General features: G+C 39.5%; 1 protein-coding gene across 6 annotated transcripts in view; it reads right to left on the bottom strand.

Annotated features, from left to right (window-relative positions):
- IDE (insulin degrading enzyme) overlaps positions 1 to 19,736 on the bottom strand; it is a 141,220-nt gene that overhangs the window by 71,897 nt on the left and 49,587 nt on the right. For 5 of the 6 annotated variants that reach the window (XM_074382581.1, XM_039465130.2, XM_003922391.3 and 2 more), the window contains exons 2-4: positions 12,402 to 12,586; positions 10,925 to 11,132; positions 6,635 to 6,804 (exon numbers count right to left, since the gene is read on the bottom strand). In XM_074382581.1, the coding sequence (XP_074238682.1) occupies positions 6,635 to 6,804; positions 10,925 to 11,132; positions 12,402 to 12,586 (563 nt within the window). Of the gene's footprint in view, positions 1 to 6,634; positions 6,805 to 10,924; positions 11,133 to 12,401; positions 12,587 to 16,570; positions 19,442 to 19,736 lie in introns of those variants that run through there. The other variant, XM_010333277.2, reaches the window with a different exon arrangement.

A 19,736-nucleotide genomic window follows, 5' to 3' on the forward strand; every position in this document is an offset into this window, starting at 1 on the left:
TTCAGAATCCTACTGTCCTTGCACAGTTGTCCTTGAGCTATTTTACTATAATATGAAGGCTACTCTAATTTGTTGTACATTATTACGGGCTTCACATGCACAGTCTCATTTAATTTTGACATCAACCTGACATGGAAGGAAACTGGGACTTAGAGAAGTTAAAAGGCTGGGCACGATGGTACACGCCTATAATCCCAGCACTTCGGGAAGCTGAGGCAGGAGGATCACTTGAGCCTAGAGTTTGAGATCAGCTTGGGCAACATAGGAAGACCCCCATCTCTACAAAAGATTAAATAATTAGCTGAGTGTAGTAGCATGTTCCTGTAGTCTCAGCTACTTGGGAAGCTGGGGTGGGAGGATCACTTGAGCCCAGGAGGAGGAGGTTACAGAGAGCCAAGACTGTACCACTGCACTCCCTGTCTCCAAAAAAAAGAAAAGAAAAAAAAGAAAGGAAAGGGTCTCACTATATTGCTTAGACTGGTCTTGAACTCCAGGGTACACCCCATCCTTCTGCCTCAGCCTCCTGAGAAGCTGGGATTACAGGTGCATATCACCACATCTAGCTTATTTTTGTGTCTCTTTTCAACAAGAATTTTAAATTACAATGTAGTCAAGTTTATCTCTAAATCTATGGTTTATCTTTACCTTTATTATTTTTTTCTTTGTGTGCTTAAGAACATTTCTTCTATCTGAAGATCAAAAAAAATTTCACATATTTTCTTTTAAAAGTGGTAGAGAACTAGGCTCAGTGGCACGTGCCTGTTGTCTATAGAAAGTTTACATGGGCCGGGCGCGGTGGCTGAAGCCTGTAATCCCAGCACTTTGGGAGGCCGAGGCGGGTGGATCACGAGGTCGAGAGATCGAGACCATCCTGGTCAACATGGTGAAACCCCGTCTCTACTAAAAATACAAAAAATTAGCTGGGCATGGTGGCTCGTGCCTGTAATCCCAGCTACTCAGGAGGCTGAGGCAGGAGAATTGCCTGAACCCAGGAGGCAGAGGTTGCGGTGAGCCGAGATCGCGCCATTGCACTCCAGCCTGGGTAACAAGAGTGAAACTCCATCTCAAAAAAAAAAAAAAAAAGAAAAAAGAAAGTTTACATATAAAGTCCTGAGAAAGAACTATATTTTCCTCATTCGTTGTAATGTACCTCTGCCTTATATCAAGTTTCCATATGTTTGTGGATATGTTTACGTGGCCTATAATCTGTTCTACTGGTATCTTCATGCAACCCTGCATCGATTCTACTAATATAACAATTAGAACTTTATAAAAAGTCTTGGTACCTGGTAGAAGTTGGTTTCCTTGTTCTTCAAAATTATCTTAGCTATTCTTGGCCTTTTACTCTCTTATTAATTTTATAATGAGATTATAAAATTCCTTAAAAAAATTTATACAATTTTCAACTGGCACTGCACTGAATTTAGAGAAATTTGGGGAATATTTACATTTGTGTTATATGGAGTTTAACCATTCATGTGCATGATATACCTCCCCATGTAGGCACTTTTATATCCATTATGTATTTCTTGCACCTCTTTTATTGGATTTATTTTTGAATACTTTACAGCTTTGTTAAATATTGAGAATGAAATAATTTTTACCCCAGCATTTTCCTGTAATTGATTGTTGATACAAGAAAGCAATTTTAGTGTGTGTCTCTTCTTTTTGGCAACCTTGTTGACTTATTTTTAATGACTGATCTGAAGATTTTTTTCAGTTTTTTATGGAGGCAATCATACCATATGGAAGTAAGGAAATTGGTTTTGTTGTACTTCCTTTCCATCTCTGTAATCACATTTCCCCCCTTGACTTACTGCAATGATTAATACATATAAGTACAGCAAAACAAAAAGTGATAGTGGGTGTCCTTGCTTTTTCAACAGAAATCCTTTGAAATCACTATTAATCACGATGTTTGACAACAGCTTTTAATCAGCTTAAAAGGTTTTGTTGTGGTGGTTTATTTTTGTTCATGGATGAGTGCTGTGTTTTATCCAGTGCTCTGAGTCTACTGTCTATCACTTTGGACTACTAAAACTGTGGGTCAGGACCCATTATATTGTAATTAAATAAATTTAAAGTACAAACAGACCAGAGTTTCTGTAGGAAAAAAACAGAATATAACAGAAAGTGCCAGACTACATCTCATAATGTAAAATAAAGTTTGACAAAACTTTTGTTTCAGCTGCTTACACAAACACATATATGTACTCTGAATTGCTACATAAAAAGTGCTTCTTACTATGAGTTATACACAAAAGAGTTTGAAAGTCACTATACTATTTCTGAAGCATGAAAAATGACTGTAAGGGACAAACATCTTACTGTGAAGTTTTCTTAAAATAGATAATACAATGTGTGGTTTTTATTCATTCAGAAATACATACATTTTCCTGGTATTATTATTTTAAATCATAATCCCTTGTTGAGGCCAGGCGTGGTGGCTCACACCTGTAATCCCAGAACTTTGGGAGGCTGAGGTGCATCACTTGAGATCAGGAGTTAGAGACCAACCTGGCTAACATGGTGAAACCCTGTCTCTACCAAAAATGCAAAAATTAGCTGGACATAGTAGCAGGAACCTATAGCTATTTGGGGCGGGGCGGAGTGTGAGGCAGGAGAATAGCTTGAACCTGGGAGGTGGAGGTTGCAGTGAGCCAAGATCACCATACTGTACTCCAGCCTGGGGAACAAAGCAAGACTGTCTCAAAAAAAAAAAAACAAAAAAACCCAAGATGAACAAGTGGCCCGCATTCACAAAAATAGACCAGGTCAAAGCAATCTACGTAAATTAGCATGAATTTCTGACAAGGATCCTATACTTCAAGGATTACTTTTGCAAAGTTTTATATATGCATGACATCTGAGACGAGGTCATCCAGCTTTCACCGAATTTTCAAATATACCTGTAACCTTAAAAACACATAGAACAGGCCGGGCGCGGTGGCTCAAGCCTGTAATCCCAGCACTTTGGGAGGCCGAGGCGGGTGGATCACGAGGTCAAGAGATCGAGACCATCCTGGTCAACATGGTGAAACCCCGTCTCTACTAAAAATACAAAAATTAGCTGGGCGTGGTGGCGCGTGCCTGTAATCCCAGCTACTCAGGAGGCTGAGGCAGGAGAATTGCCTGAACCCAGGAGGCGGAGGTTGCAGTGAGCCGAGATCGTGCCATTGCACTCCAGCCTGGGTAACAAGAGCGAAACTCCGTCTCAAAAAAAAAAAAAAAAAAAAACACATAGAACTTCTACTCCATAAAATTCAATTTAATTTTATAATTCTAATGAAGATAACTTGACATTTGCATTACTTATATCATGTTTTCTTTACTGTGTACTGAATCTGGCTCACTTGTTTCTCAGCTGTTTATATTACCTTGTACTTTGTTAACTGCCTAGCTTTGCCAGGCCATAAAAAGAAATATGCTCTGAAACTTCACCCATATAGATATGCCATGCAATGTATCTCTTTACCCATCATTCCTGAAATCCTCCTGTAGAACATTTAACATTGTTCCTGCGGCCAGGCACAGTGGCTCATGCATGTAATCCCAGCAGTTTGGGAGGCTGAGACAGAAAGATCACTTGGGGCCAGGAGTTCAAGACCAGCCTGGTCAACATAGTGAGACTCCATCTCTAGAGAAAAAAAAAAAAAAGAAAAAAGAAAAAATATTCCTTGTTTGTGACCAGAAGTAACATTACTCACCTTATTCACTGGATTTATTTCTGGAAAATGTGTAACTGCTTTCTGATTATGCTGATTATAATGTGTTACCAGTGAAGCTATTTAAAAGAAGGCAATTCCCAAAGAGGAGTTCCAACATGTTCTACACAATAGCAGCATTGTTTGCATAAGTATCTAACATACCAAAGGGACTAGTTTAAAGAACAAATAATCATTTGAATGTAATGATTTTGGAAAACAAAAACAAAAACAACACTCTTTTTTTTAAACAGGGTCTGATTGTCACCTAGGCTGGGTTGCAGTGGCTCAACTGTGGCTCACTGTAGTCAGCTTCCTTGGTTCAAGCCATCCTCAGCCTCCCAAGTAGCTGGGACTACAGACACACACCACCATGCCTGGCTAATTATTTTATTTTATCGTAGATACAATGTATTACTATGTTGTCCAGGCTGGTCCCAAACTCCTGAACTCAAGAAATCCTCCCACCTTGGCCTTCCAAAGTGTTGCAATTATAGGCATGAGCCACTATGACTGGCCTGAAATTTGTTTTTTAAAACTCACATTCCCTTATTGACATACCATGTATGCTGATGTTCTCCACAAAAATCACTTTTCAAAAAATTAGCATTTATGTAGACATTCTAAGAACCACACTATTATTCATCTTGGCAATGATGTTAATATTGAGTGCCAAGTACTACAGTTCTAAAGAATACAATATCACTGCTTCAAAGTATAATTTTTTTGAAAACTCCTTATTCTGTAAAGCTATGTTAATTTCTCTAACTGCTGTTGGATATATTAATATAATAACCACACTTTTTTTTTTTTGAGACGGAGTTTCACTCTTGTTACCCAGGCTGGAGTGCAATGGCGCGATCTCGGCTCACCGCAACCTCCGCCTCCTGGCTTCAGGCAATTCTCCTGCCTCAGCCTCCTGAGTAGCTGGGATTACAGGCACGTGCCATCATGCCCAGCTAATTTTTTGTATTTTTAGTAGAGACGGGGTTTCACCATGTTGACCAGGATGGTCTCGATCTCTTGACCTCGTGATCCACCCGCCTTGGCCTCCCAAAGTGCCAGGATTACAGGCTTGAGCCACCACGCCCGGCAATAACCAAACTTAAAGTTGTCTTTATGGTTTTAAAAAGTTCCCAAACTGGCTGGGCGCGGTGGCTCAGCCTGTAATCCCAGCACTTTGGGAGGCTGAGGCAGGTGGATCACGAGGTCAAGAGATCGAGACCATCCCGGTCAACACGGTGAAACCCCGTCTCTACTAAAAATACAAAAAATTAGCTGGGCATGGTGGCGTGTGCCTGTAATCCCAGCTACTCAGGAGGCTGAGGCAGGAGAATTGCCTGAACCCAGGAGGCGGAGGTTGCGGTGAGCCGAGATCGCGCCATTGCACTCCAGCCTGGGGTAACAAGAGCGAAACTCCGTCTCAAAAAAAAAAAAAAAAAAAAAAAGTTCCCAAACTAATTTATAAAATAAGCACGTTCTCATAATAGTTAATTTTTAAGCATCAATTCCTAAGCACGCTAACTTATTAGCATTCTTGTATAGATATATATACTTTTATAATACCAAAAACAGTACTTTAAAAATATAGCAATAATATAAATAAATAAATAAATAAAAATAAAGGAAAAAAAAAAGAAAAAGATAAACATATAGCAGTCTGTTAACAATGATTACCTCTGGTGAGTTGGACTGCCAGGAAAAAAAAGATACCCTTTGTGTTTGTTTTTATTTTTACTTTAAATGCTTTTGTACCGTTTAAATATTTAAACAAGTACTTTTAATGAAAAAACTGAATAAAGAAAAAGGTACAATTATAAAGTCAAGAGTCTCTACATTTATCTTATTCTACTCCCTGTTATCCCCATTTCTTACCTCCCTCTAGGAAATTGTAGCATTTTTAGAGCAGGGATCTTGTGTGTCTTCTACACTGTCCTATCTCCTACAGAGCTATCCCCATAGCAGATGCTATACATCTGGATTAACAGAAGTGGAGGCAATGAGGACAAGTGGATTCAACAATCCTACAGTGAGCCTTTACAAAAAAAAGTACTTTGGCCTGGGCATGGTAGGTTATGACTGTAATCCCAGCACTTTGAGAGGCTGAGTGGATCACCTGAGGTCAGGAGTTCATGACCAGCCTGACATGGAGAAACCCTGTCCCTACTAAAAATACAAGATAAGCCAGACGTGCAAGAGGCTGAGGCAGGAGAATAACTTGAACCCAGGAGGCAGAGGTTGTGGTGAGCCAAGATGGCACCATTGCACTCCAGCCTGGACAACAAGAGTGAAACTCTGTCTCAAAAAAAAAGAACTTTGGAAGGTAAGCTTCAGAATAAAAAATCTATTATCTTCTCCATTTGGAATGCTGGGTTAATATCGATTCACAAATCTTAACTGTTCTGCTGCTTAAACATTTAGAACCCTAGGCCAGAGTGCGGTGGGGCTCATGCCTGTAATCCCAGCATTTTGGGAGGCTGAGGCAGGTGGATCACCTGAGGTCAGGAGTTCAAGACCAGCCTGACCAACATGGCGAAACCCCATCGCCACTAAAAATACAAAAATTAGCTGTGCATGGTGGTGGGCGCCTATAAACTACTCAGGAGGCGGAGGCAGGAGAATCACTTGAACCTGGGAGGCAGAGGTTGCAGTAAGCTGAGATCGCACCACTGCACTCCAGTCTGAGCAACAGAGTAAGACAATATCTCAAAAAAATAAATAAATAAAAACATTTAGAACCCTATTTGAACAGGATGTAAGAAGATATGTGGAATTTTGAAATCTATCCTGAAACGTAAAATATGCCATAAACTGTATATGCCATGGGTTGTACACATAAATAAACAAATATATTTTATATATACATAAAATATAACACTATGCAGTGGCCATGGGTTTAAATGAGTCAAAGAAAGCAGCTGTTGACAAACCTGTCCCAAATTTACTGAAGGGGTGTTTAGGATTCCCTGTAGCTTTTTCCAACTGAAACAGTCTCCAGGCATCGTTCATCACGTTCTTCTCATGTTCTGAATCAACTGCATTCACCTCTCTGTCCTTGCAACTTTCATCGAACAAGGGGCACAGAAAAAATTGTGCAAACCTAAGGGTATGAAACATAATTAACAATTTGAAAGATGTCATTTTAAAAGAATGGCCTTTTAAAAATATTTTTGAAACTTATTAGGTAGGAAATGTTAATTCTACAGAATCAGAAACAAAACTGCCACTGCTACTAAGAAAAAAGGAATATAAAGTAAGTGTTATGTAACAGAAGAAAAATCTAATATTGAACAGAGATAAATGCAGAGGAGTCAATCTACTCCAGAGATGATAAAAAAACCAGCACAATATTTAAAAATTAACACCAAAAAGGCAGATTGTGGAGACAGCAGCAATCTATTTAAAATTTTTAATTTGGCATGTGTATAAAAACTTTATATATGTGGCTACTTCTCCAAAAAAAAAAAAAAAAAAAAAGAGAGAGAGAGAGAGAGAAAGAAAGAAAAAGGGCCGGGCGCGGTGGCTCAAGCCTGTAATCCCAGCACTTTGGGAGGCCGAGGCGGGTGGATCACGAGGTCAAGAGATGGAGATCATCCTGGTCAACATGGTGAAACCCCGTCTCTACTAAAAATACAAAAAATTAGCTGGGCATGGTGGCGCGTGCCTATAATCCCAGCTACTCAGGAGGCTGAGGCAGGAGAATTGCCTGAAGCCAGGAGGCGGAGGTTGCGGTGAGCCGAGATCGTGCCATTGCACTCCACTCCAGCCTGGGTAACAAGAGCGAAACTCCGTCTCAAAAAAAAAAAAAGAAAGAAAAAGAAAGAAAAAGGCAGATCATAATTTTTAGGCAAATCTTAAATTTACAGTTTTAGGTGCAATTTCACTAAGACTCAGGCACCTTAGGACAAACGAGTGACCTACTGTTAAAAGGCTCAATTTGAGTATTTCCTTCTTCTTACGCAGAAAAACTTGAATTAGAAGGAAAAAACAATGCAGTGAAAAACATTAGGTTTGACATAGTTTGTCTAAGCCATGATTATGGGCTTTTATGAACTCATAAGAGAAACAGTCTATAAATTTTTAATAAGCAGTGATTCAACAAATAACATGGAATGTAACTTTAACATAAGTAACCACTATGCCTTTCTTGAGGCTATTCTTTAATAATAGTACCAAAGTTTAACTAAGATACCTTCAGTTAATAAATTAACTCTTCTATATCAGGTTGAATTTAACTCATGATTCCTGTAGTAATTCTTAAGAAACTTTACATTCCATTTTATAGAATAAGACTTGATTCAGATGAAGCTAAGAGTAGAGGCTCTGACAGGACTTCTTTATTCAGTTGGCCTAAGGGACTCCTGGGTGTATAAACATCTCAGTTACTACACCTCGCAGTCCAGCTGTCACAGAAGCCATTATCATTACATGCTATTTATTTTAAGTGCATAAGTGAAAAGGATACTGTGCTAAGTACTCTTCTCATAGCAATCCAAGAAGAAACTCTATCTGGAGTCTATAATCAAAGATGTATGGAAAGAGAGAATTTCTGGACATATAACATCTTTTACTTACCTCAATATCTCCAGGCTGAGAAAAATGGTCTAATATCTGTATACCAAAGCTGGATAGGCCCAGATAAAGAGCCATGTTATGACATAGTATAATCAAGTTTTTAAAATGATCCTCTTACACAAGTGGATTTTTAGTGTGGGCCAAGTAACAGACATCCTCCATCATACAGAGATCTATTATACAAACATCTGCTGAAGCATTTGTAAAGCAGGAAATGAAATACAGTGTATGATCCCAGAAAACTCATTAATGGAAGTGTTCTGGGAATACATATAAAAGATGATTACACCTCAAAGCTGCTGCCTAAAAACTGAAACATAAAGATTGAGTAAGTAGGAAACAGACTACTCTAACCCAGCACATATCGTAAACCCATGCCCTTGCCTTGATAATGTTTATTCAAAAATATGACTATTATTAAAAGTAAGCAAATAAAGCTGACAATGACTCAAACTACAAGTCAAATTTCATTACAGATCCATCAAAAAGTTGCTGAATTCACCTTGACATCACAGAAAACTATTAATATTTGGGCAAGGCATGGTGGCTCACACCTGTAATCACAGCTCTTTGGGAGGCTGAAGTGGGTAGATCACAAGGTCAAAAGTTCGAAACCAGCTTGACCAACATGGTAAAACCCCAATTCTACTAAAAAATACAGAACTTAGCCAGTGGTGGAGTGTGCCTGTAATCCCAGCTACTCAGGAGGCTGAGGCAAGAGAATTGCTTAAACCCAGGAGGCAGAGGTTGCAGTGAGCCAAGGTCACGCCACTGCACTCCAGCGAGACTCCATCTCCAAAAAAAAAAAAAAAAAAAAAAAACAAAGAAAGAAAACTACAAAAATTCACCAAGGATAAGTTGTACTTCAAATAATGAATCAAATCGCTGATGTAATAAAAAAAATTAGAAATTGTTAGCTGTATAAAAAATTGACTGAAGCTGGGCGTGGTGGCTCACGCCTGTAATCCCAGCACTTTGGGAGGCTAAGGTGGATGGATCACCTGAGGTGATGAGTTTGAGACCAGCCTGACCAACACAGTGAAACCTCATCTTTACTAAAAACATAAAATCAGACGGGTGTAATGGTACATGGCTGTAATCCCAGCTACTTGGGAAGGTGAGGCAGGAGAACTGCTTCGACTCAGGAGGCATAGGTTAAGGTGAGGTGAGCCGGAAACATGCCACTGCACTCCAGCCTGGGCAACAAGAGAGAAACTCTGTTTCAAAAGAAAAAAAAAAGTACATGTATGCGTGTGCACGCGCACACACGCGCGCGCGTGCACACACACACACACACACACACACACACACACACACAGGCCTGGGCAACAAGAGTGAAACTCTGTTTCAAAAGAAAAAAAAAAGGTTTTTTTTTCTTTTTTGTTTTTGCTCTATTGACCCGTATTGAAAAAAATTTTATACACACGCACGCGCACGCGCACCTGAAAAGAGCAAAACTCTGTCTCAAAAACAAAAACAAAAAAATGTTATATACACATACACTACACACACGCGCGCATGCACGTACTCAGGCCAAGGTGGCTCATGCCTATAATCCCAGCACTTTGGGAGGCTGAGGTGGGCAGATTACGAGGTCAAGAGATTGAGACCATCCTGGCCAACATGGTGAAACCCCATCTCTACTAAGAATACAAAAATTAGCTGGGCACAGTGGCGTGCACCTGTATAGTCCCAGCTCCTCAGGGGGCTAAGACAGGTGAGCCGAGATCGTGCCACTGCACTCCAGCCTAGTGACAGAGTGAGATTTCATCTCAAAAAAAAAAAAAAAAAAAAATGACCAAGAAATTAAACTGGCCTACTGGAGCTTGCTCCAGCAAATACTTTCTAAATACCCCCAGGGTTGAAACAGCAGGTCAAAACATTCTGTATCTACTAAGCATCCTTGAGAAGCAAGGAACTGAGGGAGGAGAGGTTTAGCATTCTCGAACAGAAGTATGTCTGAAAAGAGATCAGTGACACCACCACAAGTTAGTCTTCATCACATGCTTTATATGTAACACCAGTTAGAATAGAAAGGTCTTCTGAGAAGTCTATACATCAATAAAATATTCTGTAGCCCTGCAGGCTCATTTAAAGTCATGCCATCATTGTTCCTTTACCACAAAGTAAATATATGACATCACTTATTTTTTCTTTTTCAGAAAACACAGGGAAAAACACAGGTTAAAATACCTCTTGGTTTTTTTTGTTGTTGTTGTGATTTTTTGTTTGTTTTTGTTGTTTTTTTTTGTTTGAGATGGAGTCTCACTCTGTTGACCAGGCTAGAATAAGTGCAGTGGCACGATCTCGGCTCAATGCAACTCCGACTCCCTGGTTCAAGCGATTCTCTTGCCTCAGCCTCCTGAGTAGCTGGGATTACAGGCATGCGCCATCACGCCCAGCTAATTTTTGTATTTTTAGTACAGATGGGGTTTGACCATGTTGGCCAGGATGGTCTCGATCTCCTGACCTTGTGATCGACCCACGTCAGCCTCCCAAAGTGCTGGGATTACAAGCATGAGTCACCATGCCCAGCCACCTTTTGTTAAACTATAAAGCTATGAAGCCATCTCTGTAGAAATAATTATTATTATGAATGTGGTAATTACACAAAGTTGGATAATTCACAGAGTATTCAGCATTACCTGTCTAGGGCACCTTCTAGGTGTTCATGAGAAACATCAAAATAGTAATTGGTATGCTCTCCACTAGTAAAGGCATTTGAACTTCCTGCATGCTCACTGAGAAACTGGCTGTACTCATTTTCTTTAGGATATTTCTTTGTTCCCAAAAAAAGCATATGTTCACAAAAATGACTTAAGCCAGCAATATTTGGAGGATCTGACAATGAACCTGAAAGAGAAAACACATATAATAAATCATGGTTTTATGTTGAAAGCTAGTAAGTAGAGATGATTTGTAGTTCTCGTTAGCATGACAACTTCAACCATATAATCAGAGAAAGTTAAGCATAAGCTACCCAAAATCATATTATTTAGAAGGTAAATCAGAAGACTTGTAAGCCAGAAGGTAAGTCAGAAGACTGGTTTCAAGTGCCTGCTCTTGACATTAATTAGTTGGTAACCTTGGGCAGCTTACTTAGTGTTTCTGAACATTAGTTTCCCCACGTGCTAGAGAGGAAGAAAGAGCTGGAATCACAGTTTTAAAGAGCTAAAATTTTCTCATCATGGTTTCATTGCAGGAGACCATACAGCGCGGTGCTAACACCATGCGTTTGAGGGTTACCAGCTCTCTAGCTGTGAAACGTTAAGCATAATACTTTACCTGTCCTGCCTCAATTGCTTCAATATATAGCCATCTTAGAGGGCTGCGTAAGTACAAATTAGATGACATTTGCCAAGCACTTTGGTAGTCCAAAGCATTATGGTAGGGAGTAATTATTTGTTCAATATTACCTTATTTCCTCAGTTCTAAAATGCCACTAAGTTAAATAAAAGCTTCTCAAAGAGGACAAAAACAAACACTGTTCCACTAACTGTACACATACATAATAAACAACTCGGCAGGGTGCAGTGGCTCACACCTGTAATCCCAGCACTATAGAAGGCTGAGGTGGGCAGATCACCTGAGGTCAGGAGTTCCAGTCCAGCCTGGCCTAGATGGCAAAATCCCATCTCTACTAAAAATGCAAAAATTAGCTGGGGTGGTAGTGCACACCTATAGTCCCAGCTACTCAGGAGGCTGAGGCAGGAGAATCACTTAAACCCAGAGGTGGAGGCTGCAGTGAGCCAAGATCGCGCCACTGCACTCCAGCCTGGTGACAGAGCCAGACCCCTTTCCCTCCCCCCACCAAAAAAAGAAATATGATATTAAATGTACCAAGGTGAAAAAAATCAGAACTGTTCCTGTAAAGGATAGGAATGAATTTTGCTGCTAGGTCACCTTAGGTGGGAAGCTAAGAAGATGTCCTTAGGAAATGTAAGATTATTTGACTGAGACAACTGTAGGTTACTAATAGCTTTAAGAGGGTTCTGGTGTAAAATAAGGTACATGGAACCAGTAACTACTGAGTATTTAGACATGTATGGAAAGTTCTGTAATAAATGTCAACATTAGGACAATGAAACTAAGCAAAGCTTAATTCACAATTTTAAATTGTACCTATGTGCACATCAAGTGCTGCCGATGACTTATCCGTGGTGGGATCGCTAATAAGAAGTACTTTGATACCATTGGCCAGCTCTAGCCCTCGATATTCTCGCTTGTCTTCAGGAGACTTGGTAATGTGATTTCCTATTCTCTTGATGGCTGGATTATTCATTTTGCTGTAAGTCTTTTTTTCGAAACTGAAAAGAAAAATATTATTGATTGTTGGATTGTAACTTTTTTTTTTTAAGGGCAAAGAATAGCATCAAGCAAACCCATACAATACATCATCAGATTTTGATGCTGGAGGAAACCTTTTATAGCCACTCTACAGGATGCAGTCATTGCTTTCCTGCCTCTTACCCCGCATTTTTTCAGAGAAATGCTAACAAAATTGTTTTCATGGAGCCATCTTTGAATCTAAAAGAGCACATGGATAGGGATTTGAGACAGGGTGGATTAGACCATGTGTTGATCTGTATGCAGAACTAGAATAGAGTTTTTGTTTGTTTTAAGACAGGGTCTCACTTTGACACCCAGGCTTGTGTGCAGTAGCGTGATTTTGGCTCACTGCAGGTCTCAACCTCCTGGCCTCAAGCGGACCTCATCCTCCCACCTCAGCTCCTCCAAGCAGCTGGGACTACAAGCACGCACCACTACACCCGCTTAATATTTTGTATATTTTGTAGAGATGGGGTTTCAACATGTTACGACACAGTCTTGAACTCCTGAGCTCAAGCAATCTGTCTACCTCGGCCTCCCAATGTGCTAGGATTACAAGTGTGAGTCACTCTGCCCAGCCTAGAATAAGAGTTTTCTTTCACACTATTTCAGAGGTATCTGCTAGAGTAATGTGAGATGTTGTGTAAGAACTATTACTCGGTCAGCCCAAACACTGCTCAAATTGATAATATTGAAAGATAGGGTAAATCTGGAACTTGCAGGTCTGATATATACATGCTCAAAACATAGGGAACAAACCCCCCATGAGGAACAATCTTGTAAAGTCCTAATATAAAATAAGAGACCCATGCTGTCCTAGGATGGTGGCAATAACAAGGACATAAAACAAACAAACAAAAAGTTGGAAGGACCCTAAGTAATTTTTGTAATCTGCCAAAGAGCTGAATGCCAGAGCGGGAAAAGTCTAGCAATCTTAACAGAGATGTCAGAAAAATTATCTTACAAAGGGCTTCCTCCGACAGTCTTTTTTTTTTTTTAAGACGGGGTTTCACCATGTTGGCCAGGCTGTTCTTGAACTCCCGAACTCAGGTGATCCGCCCGCCTTGGCCTCCAAAGTGCTTGGATTTCAGGCATGAGCCACCACGCCTGGCCCCTCGGATAGTCTTCCCTCTTCTCTAGAAAGGCTAGATTACAGTGATGGGAAAGGACTATCAGTACACAGAATCCTGTAGGGATTTTGGTTGGTATTAGTGCAGTGAAGGGACTTTCCAGAGTCCGGGGTATGCATGTTTTTTGTTTGTTTGTTTGTTTGTTTGTTTTCGAGACGGAGTTTCACTCTCATCACCCAGGCTGGAGTGCAATGGCACGATCTCGGCTCACCGCAACCTCCCGCCTCCTGGGTTCAAGCAATTCTCCTGCCTCAGCCTCCTGAGTAGCTGGGATTACAGGCACGTGCCACCATGCCCAGCTAATTTTTTGTATTTTTAGTAGAGACGGGGTTTCACCATGTTGACCAGGATGGTCTTGATCTCTTGACCTTGTGATCCACCCGCCTTGGCCTCCCAAAGTGCTGGGATTACAGGCTTGAGCCACCGCGCCCGGCCTTGCATGTTTTTTTAGAGTAGGGTAGATGTTACTTTTGTCTGTACTGGAGACTGCTTAATAGACCAAAAAAAAAAAAAAAAAAATTGAACCTGCTACTACTGGCAGGTTATATACTGCCAGTATATAATTGAGTAAAGCCAAAAACATATCTGAAACTACAGAGGAAAAAATAACACTCTAAGAGTTTGCTTCTTACCTGCAAGACAAAATAAATAGATCTGACTGCTCCTCAAAGACTGACAGCTAGATTTAAAGGTAAATAAGAGGGGGAAGAAATAGGCATACAATTATTTTAAATATTTTTGTGTGTGTCAAAATCTCTAGAAATTGAGGAGGAAAAACATCTAGTTTGCTTTCATCATCATACTTTCTTCTCTGAAATAACCTATAACTATTCTTCTAATTTGCATAATAATTGATAAACCAAAGGAGTTTGTTGCTATTAAGACTGTCTCCTAGTTCCCCTAGATCTTTGTTTTTTCTTGCCCTCTCTAACAATGCTGATAGATCTTTAGAGGAGAGAAGACATGAAATTTTACAGATCAACATAACATACTAAATGTATAATACTGGTTTTTAAAATCACATAGCACTTTACAACAAATAATGCTAATGGTCTTGCCCTATTTATAGTAAAAATAATTTCTTGAAAAACAAAGCATAAAATATGATATTAACATATTGGGGCTATAAGGTCACTACTGGAAAATTCAAAAGCAAATTGAAAGTGAAAAACGATTATTAACAATTATTTTCTACCTCATTAGCCATAAGCCACTTAAAATTCAATGTTAAAGAACGATGAAAATATGCAAGTGCAAAGTCTAAAAAATGATGTTTGTGGAAAAATGGTAATAATTCTCAGGGTGACAGGAAATGGTCTATTTAAGACTCAAAAGAGGGGTACAAGTAACTCAGATAATAGTCCTAGGCCAGGCGCAGTCACTCACGCCTATAACCTTAGCATTTTGGGAGGCCGAGTGGGCAGATCACCTAAGGTCGGGAATTCAAGACCAGCTTGGTCAATATGGTGAAACCTCGTCTCTACTAAAAATACTATAAATTAGCCAGGCGTGGTGGCGGGTGCCTGTAATCCCAGCTACTTGGGAGACTGAGGCAGGAGAAGCGCTTGAATTGGCATTCAGCTCTTCAGCAGATTACAAAAAACGGTCCAGGAGGCAAAAGTTGCAGTGAGACAAGATCCTATCACTGCACTCCAGCCTGGGAGCAACAGAGTGAGACTCCATCTCAAAAGAAAACAAAAAAACAGTCCTGGTTAAGATATTTGGCAAAGGACAATCTGTTTAGTCTACATCAAATGGCTTCAGTGTGTACACAGTTTAAAAATAATATTGAGTTTGATATAAATTAAGCTATTTTTTAAAATGAGTCCCACCCTAGCAGCAACACAACACTAAATAAGCCACAAAGCAGTTTCCATTAAGACCCCCAGAAAGAAAGGCAGTGTTAAAACGGCAGCGTTAATAAGAACCTCAGTGTGTACCAAAGAGAATGCCTGAAATTACCCCAGGCAATGGTTGATCTTCTAGTGATAGTTATAGTCAATTTCCTCTATGGTGCTTGACCCAGTGAATTTGACTTAGATAACCAAGGATTACAAATGATTAAAATGTAATAACAATGATGATGATGATTGTCTTAAACTTCTGTCCAAACCACAACTGTAGAGGGGAGATGAAATATAGCTCACTTTGGAAGTATAAATTATCTTACTGTGTGAGAAGTTAAAAACTCTAAAAAGATAAACACCTCAACTATCTACACTTTTTTTCCAGGTTTCAACTTCCCTTGTCCAGATTTTTATTTCTTTAGACAAAAAATATTAAAATTATAAAACACAGTCCCTTGTCCAGATTTTTATTTCTTTAGACAAAAAATATTAAAATTATAAAACACAGAGTAGGATGTAGGTAGACAGAATAACAAGAAATTGAAGTTTCCAGCCCAGTAAGAACTATTTACAAATGATCAGAGTCCATCACAGGCATGGATATAACTTATTTGGACACTGAGTTGTGCTAGATTAATATTCCTGATGTGGTTGAAAGTAGAGATGGATTTATTCTGTAAGTCACACATAAAAATTAGTCCAACTACTTTTGTACAAAGAATTAAGGAAAGCACAAAAGACAAAATAAAGAAAAAGACAAACAAAAACCAAAAAACAAAAAACAACAAAGAATCAAGGAAAGCTAAAAATTTCCAAGGTGACAATACTCCCTAATCAAGTATCATGACTTCTTAAGGAAGTAAAACCCAAAAGAAACAGTAGCAACATTTTCAAACAAAACCTATTCCCGGCAATCCTATGTAACACAAAGACTGGGTTTACCTATAGCGTTATCTATCACTTCCTACAACGATTTGATTCTTACCTTCTGGAGAAGTGAAGACAGTGACTGGAAACTCTTCCTCCTCTGATGATGAATTCATCAACATCTTGCCTGTCTCTGCATTTATACACCTGTCTGTCTACCTCAGATCATTAGCATAAAGCCTTCTAGAGTAATTTTATTTATGGCAAATGTTCTCCAATAAGCAAGCATACTGACAATTTAGATGACAAGCCAGTGTTAACTCAAATGCTTTCCTAGACATTTATATTTTTAACTTGTTAAAGTCAAAATTTTAGGAGCAATAAAATTACTTTCAATTCTAGGGACATCATTATACACTGGTAACTTCATAAGGCACAGAATTGTCTGTTTTCAGCACTCTGATAAACCAGAGAGATATTTAGTAATTACAATACATATTCTGTCATTTTGTTCAGAATTTAAAACAGTGACTATAATCACAGAAGACAAAAGCCGGAAGAGCCACTAAGATGTTATCTAGTCTTTTGTAGTTCATGGGCTGGCTACACTGGCTTCTCCTGGGAGCTTGTTAAAAATGCAAAATATCTTGTTCTCTAATCTTGCCTTCAGGAAAAAAAAAAAAAAGAAGAGATAAAAAGAAAATTTTTAAAAATGCAAAATATCAGAACCTACCAGAGACCTACTGAGCCATAATCTGCATTTTAACAAGATCCCAGGTAGGCTAGATCTCCCTCATCTGACATACAAGGAAACTGAACCTCAAGGAGTTTAATAAATCAGTTCCCCAAGATCACACAACAAAAAATTATAACCAAACTCAACTCTTAACACCCAGTCCTCTGTTCAGCCTCCCCTCCATATTCAAACAAACATCTAAGGAAGTCTATTAAGGTCCAGGCATCACACTATACAAAGATGGGTACACCAGAGTCCTTGTCTTGAAGGAACCTAGACTAGTGATGAAGTCAGATATGAAAACAGGTCATTATCTTGTTTTTCTTGTTTTTGAGACAGGGTTTCACTCTGTCACCCAGGCTGGAGCGTAGTGGCACGATCTTGGTTCACTGTAGGCTTACCCTCCCAGGCTCAAGTAATCCTCCCACCTCAGCCTCCCCAATAGCTGGGACTATAGGCACTCACCACTGTGCCCAGCTAATTTTTCGTTTTGTTTTGTTTTATAGATGGGGTTTTGCCATGTTGGCCAGACTGGTCTCGAACTCCTGGCTTCAAGCAATCCACCAGCTTTGGCCTCTCAAAATTCTGGAACTATAGGCATGAGCCATCACACCTGACCTCTAGGTAATTTTTTTTTTTTTTTTTTGGTAGAGATGGGGTTTTGCCATGTTGTCCAGGCTGGTCTTTCAAACTCCTGGGCTAAAGTGACTGCTGCCTTGGCCTCCCAAAGTGCTGGGATTACAGGTGTGAGCCACTATACCCAGCCCAGGTCATTATCTTTTACGTGTGGTGACAAAATTGTCTCTGGGGCACTATGGGAGTAATAAAGGGGATGTACCTAACCCTGTCTAGAATGGGAGAGTAGAAGCACACCAAATAAAAGGCAAGGGGACAATCAATCAAAGTAGAAAGGAATACGTGAGTGAAGCCTGACAATGAGGAAAATACATGAGGAATGTAGTGGAAAAACAATAAGCATGGTGCTAATGAACTACAACAGGAACTCCAGGTAAAGATCATGGACTAAGACACGCAAAGGCATAAATTTCAGGTCTGCAAAAACAAATCCCCAAATATAAGGTCATTTCCAACTTCCATACCAAGAGTAAATTTTACTATGTAAAGAATCTTTCATTGAGATGACCTTTTGGTCTTTCTCATCTCTCTTTAAAGTGTTTCACAATCAATATAGCAGCAGATTGGGAAATTTTACTTTGCTTTTTGCTTCCTACTCACTTCAATTGCTCTCTTACAAATTTAAAGTCAGACCTGATTTAGAAATAATGACCTATATATCTGAATGGGTGAGTGATCACGTTAATGGTGAATTACAAACCAAAACCTCCCTTCTGTGGAATCCATCCACCCACTCTCAAAAACCACAGGTAGAAATCAAGGCCTCTGGAACTCATGCATGGGGAAGAGGAGCCCAGAGAGAATTGGCTTGGAATTCAAACCACACCACAGAACATTCCCACTTCCTTGCAGAAAGCAGAGGTAAATAAGCAGAGGGGTGACAAATAGCGGAGGTATGAGCCCTCAGAGGCCTCAATATATTAATGTTTAAGACCATATATCCCAAGTGCTATTAATGTTACATGAACTAAAAAATAACAACATATCTTAGGGAACCACCTACCCAAAGCTCTTCAGTTATAGGGGAGATATACCTCACTTCATACACCAGCTAGATCATCAAGTTGGGTACAAAATAAAATCACATCAGTTAAATCTTGTTCAGCCCTCATGTTTTCCCTTTGTGCCAGGCAGAATATCAGCTATTATAACTCTATGTCCTGGCCATCTGGAAAGGAGTTTATGATCAACAAATAAACCCTTAAATGAAGTAGGGTGGTTGCAATTTAAAGAAATTCTAAAGCAGTATCATTTAGAGAAGTGCTTTTGCAAATGTTTTAGTTTGATGCATGCATATCAATGGTTGTTCATTCCAAAAGTGACAAGCTTAACACAAAACACTTTATAGAAACATTATAATAAAGTTTAAGCAAATGAACAAAACCTCTGTTTTAGACCTTGTGCCACAGAGGTAACTATAGAGTTTCTTACAGTTGTAGTTTGGGTACCAAGGGTGTTTCACAAGTATCTTTCTTCCACATGGAGTTTTTAGGGCTGTTAAAAATTGTGAGATACAGGTTGTGTATGGTGATTCACGCCTGTAATCCCAGCACTTTGGGAGGCTAAGGTGGGCAGATCACCTGAGGTCAGGAGTTTGAGAACAGCCTGACCAACATGGTGGAACCCCCACCTCTACAAAAAATATAAAAATTAGCTAGGCATGGTGGCACATGCCTGTAATCCCAGCTACTTGGTAGGCTGAGGCAGGAGAATTGCTTGAACCCAGGAGGCAGAGGTTGCAGTGAGCCGAGATCGCGCCACTGCACTCCAGACTGGCTAAGAGTGAGACTCCATCTCAAAAAAAAAAAAAAAAAAAAAGAAAAAGAAAAGAAAAGTAAGATAGAATACCATTGTACAAATCTAATCCTAACAATTACTCTCATTTTTATTAAAGTGGCATATGGTTTATAAA

Source organism: Saimiri boliviensis, chromosome 12 (genome assembly GCF_048565385.1).
Source record: "Saimiri boliviensis isolate mSaiBol1 chromosome 12, mSaiBol1.pri, whole genome shotgun sequence".
NCBI lineage: Eukaryota > Metazoa > Chordata > Mammalia > Primates > Cebidae > Saimiri > Saimiri boliviensis.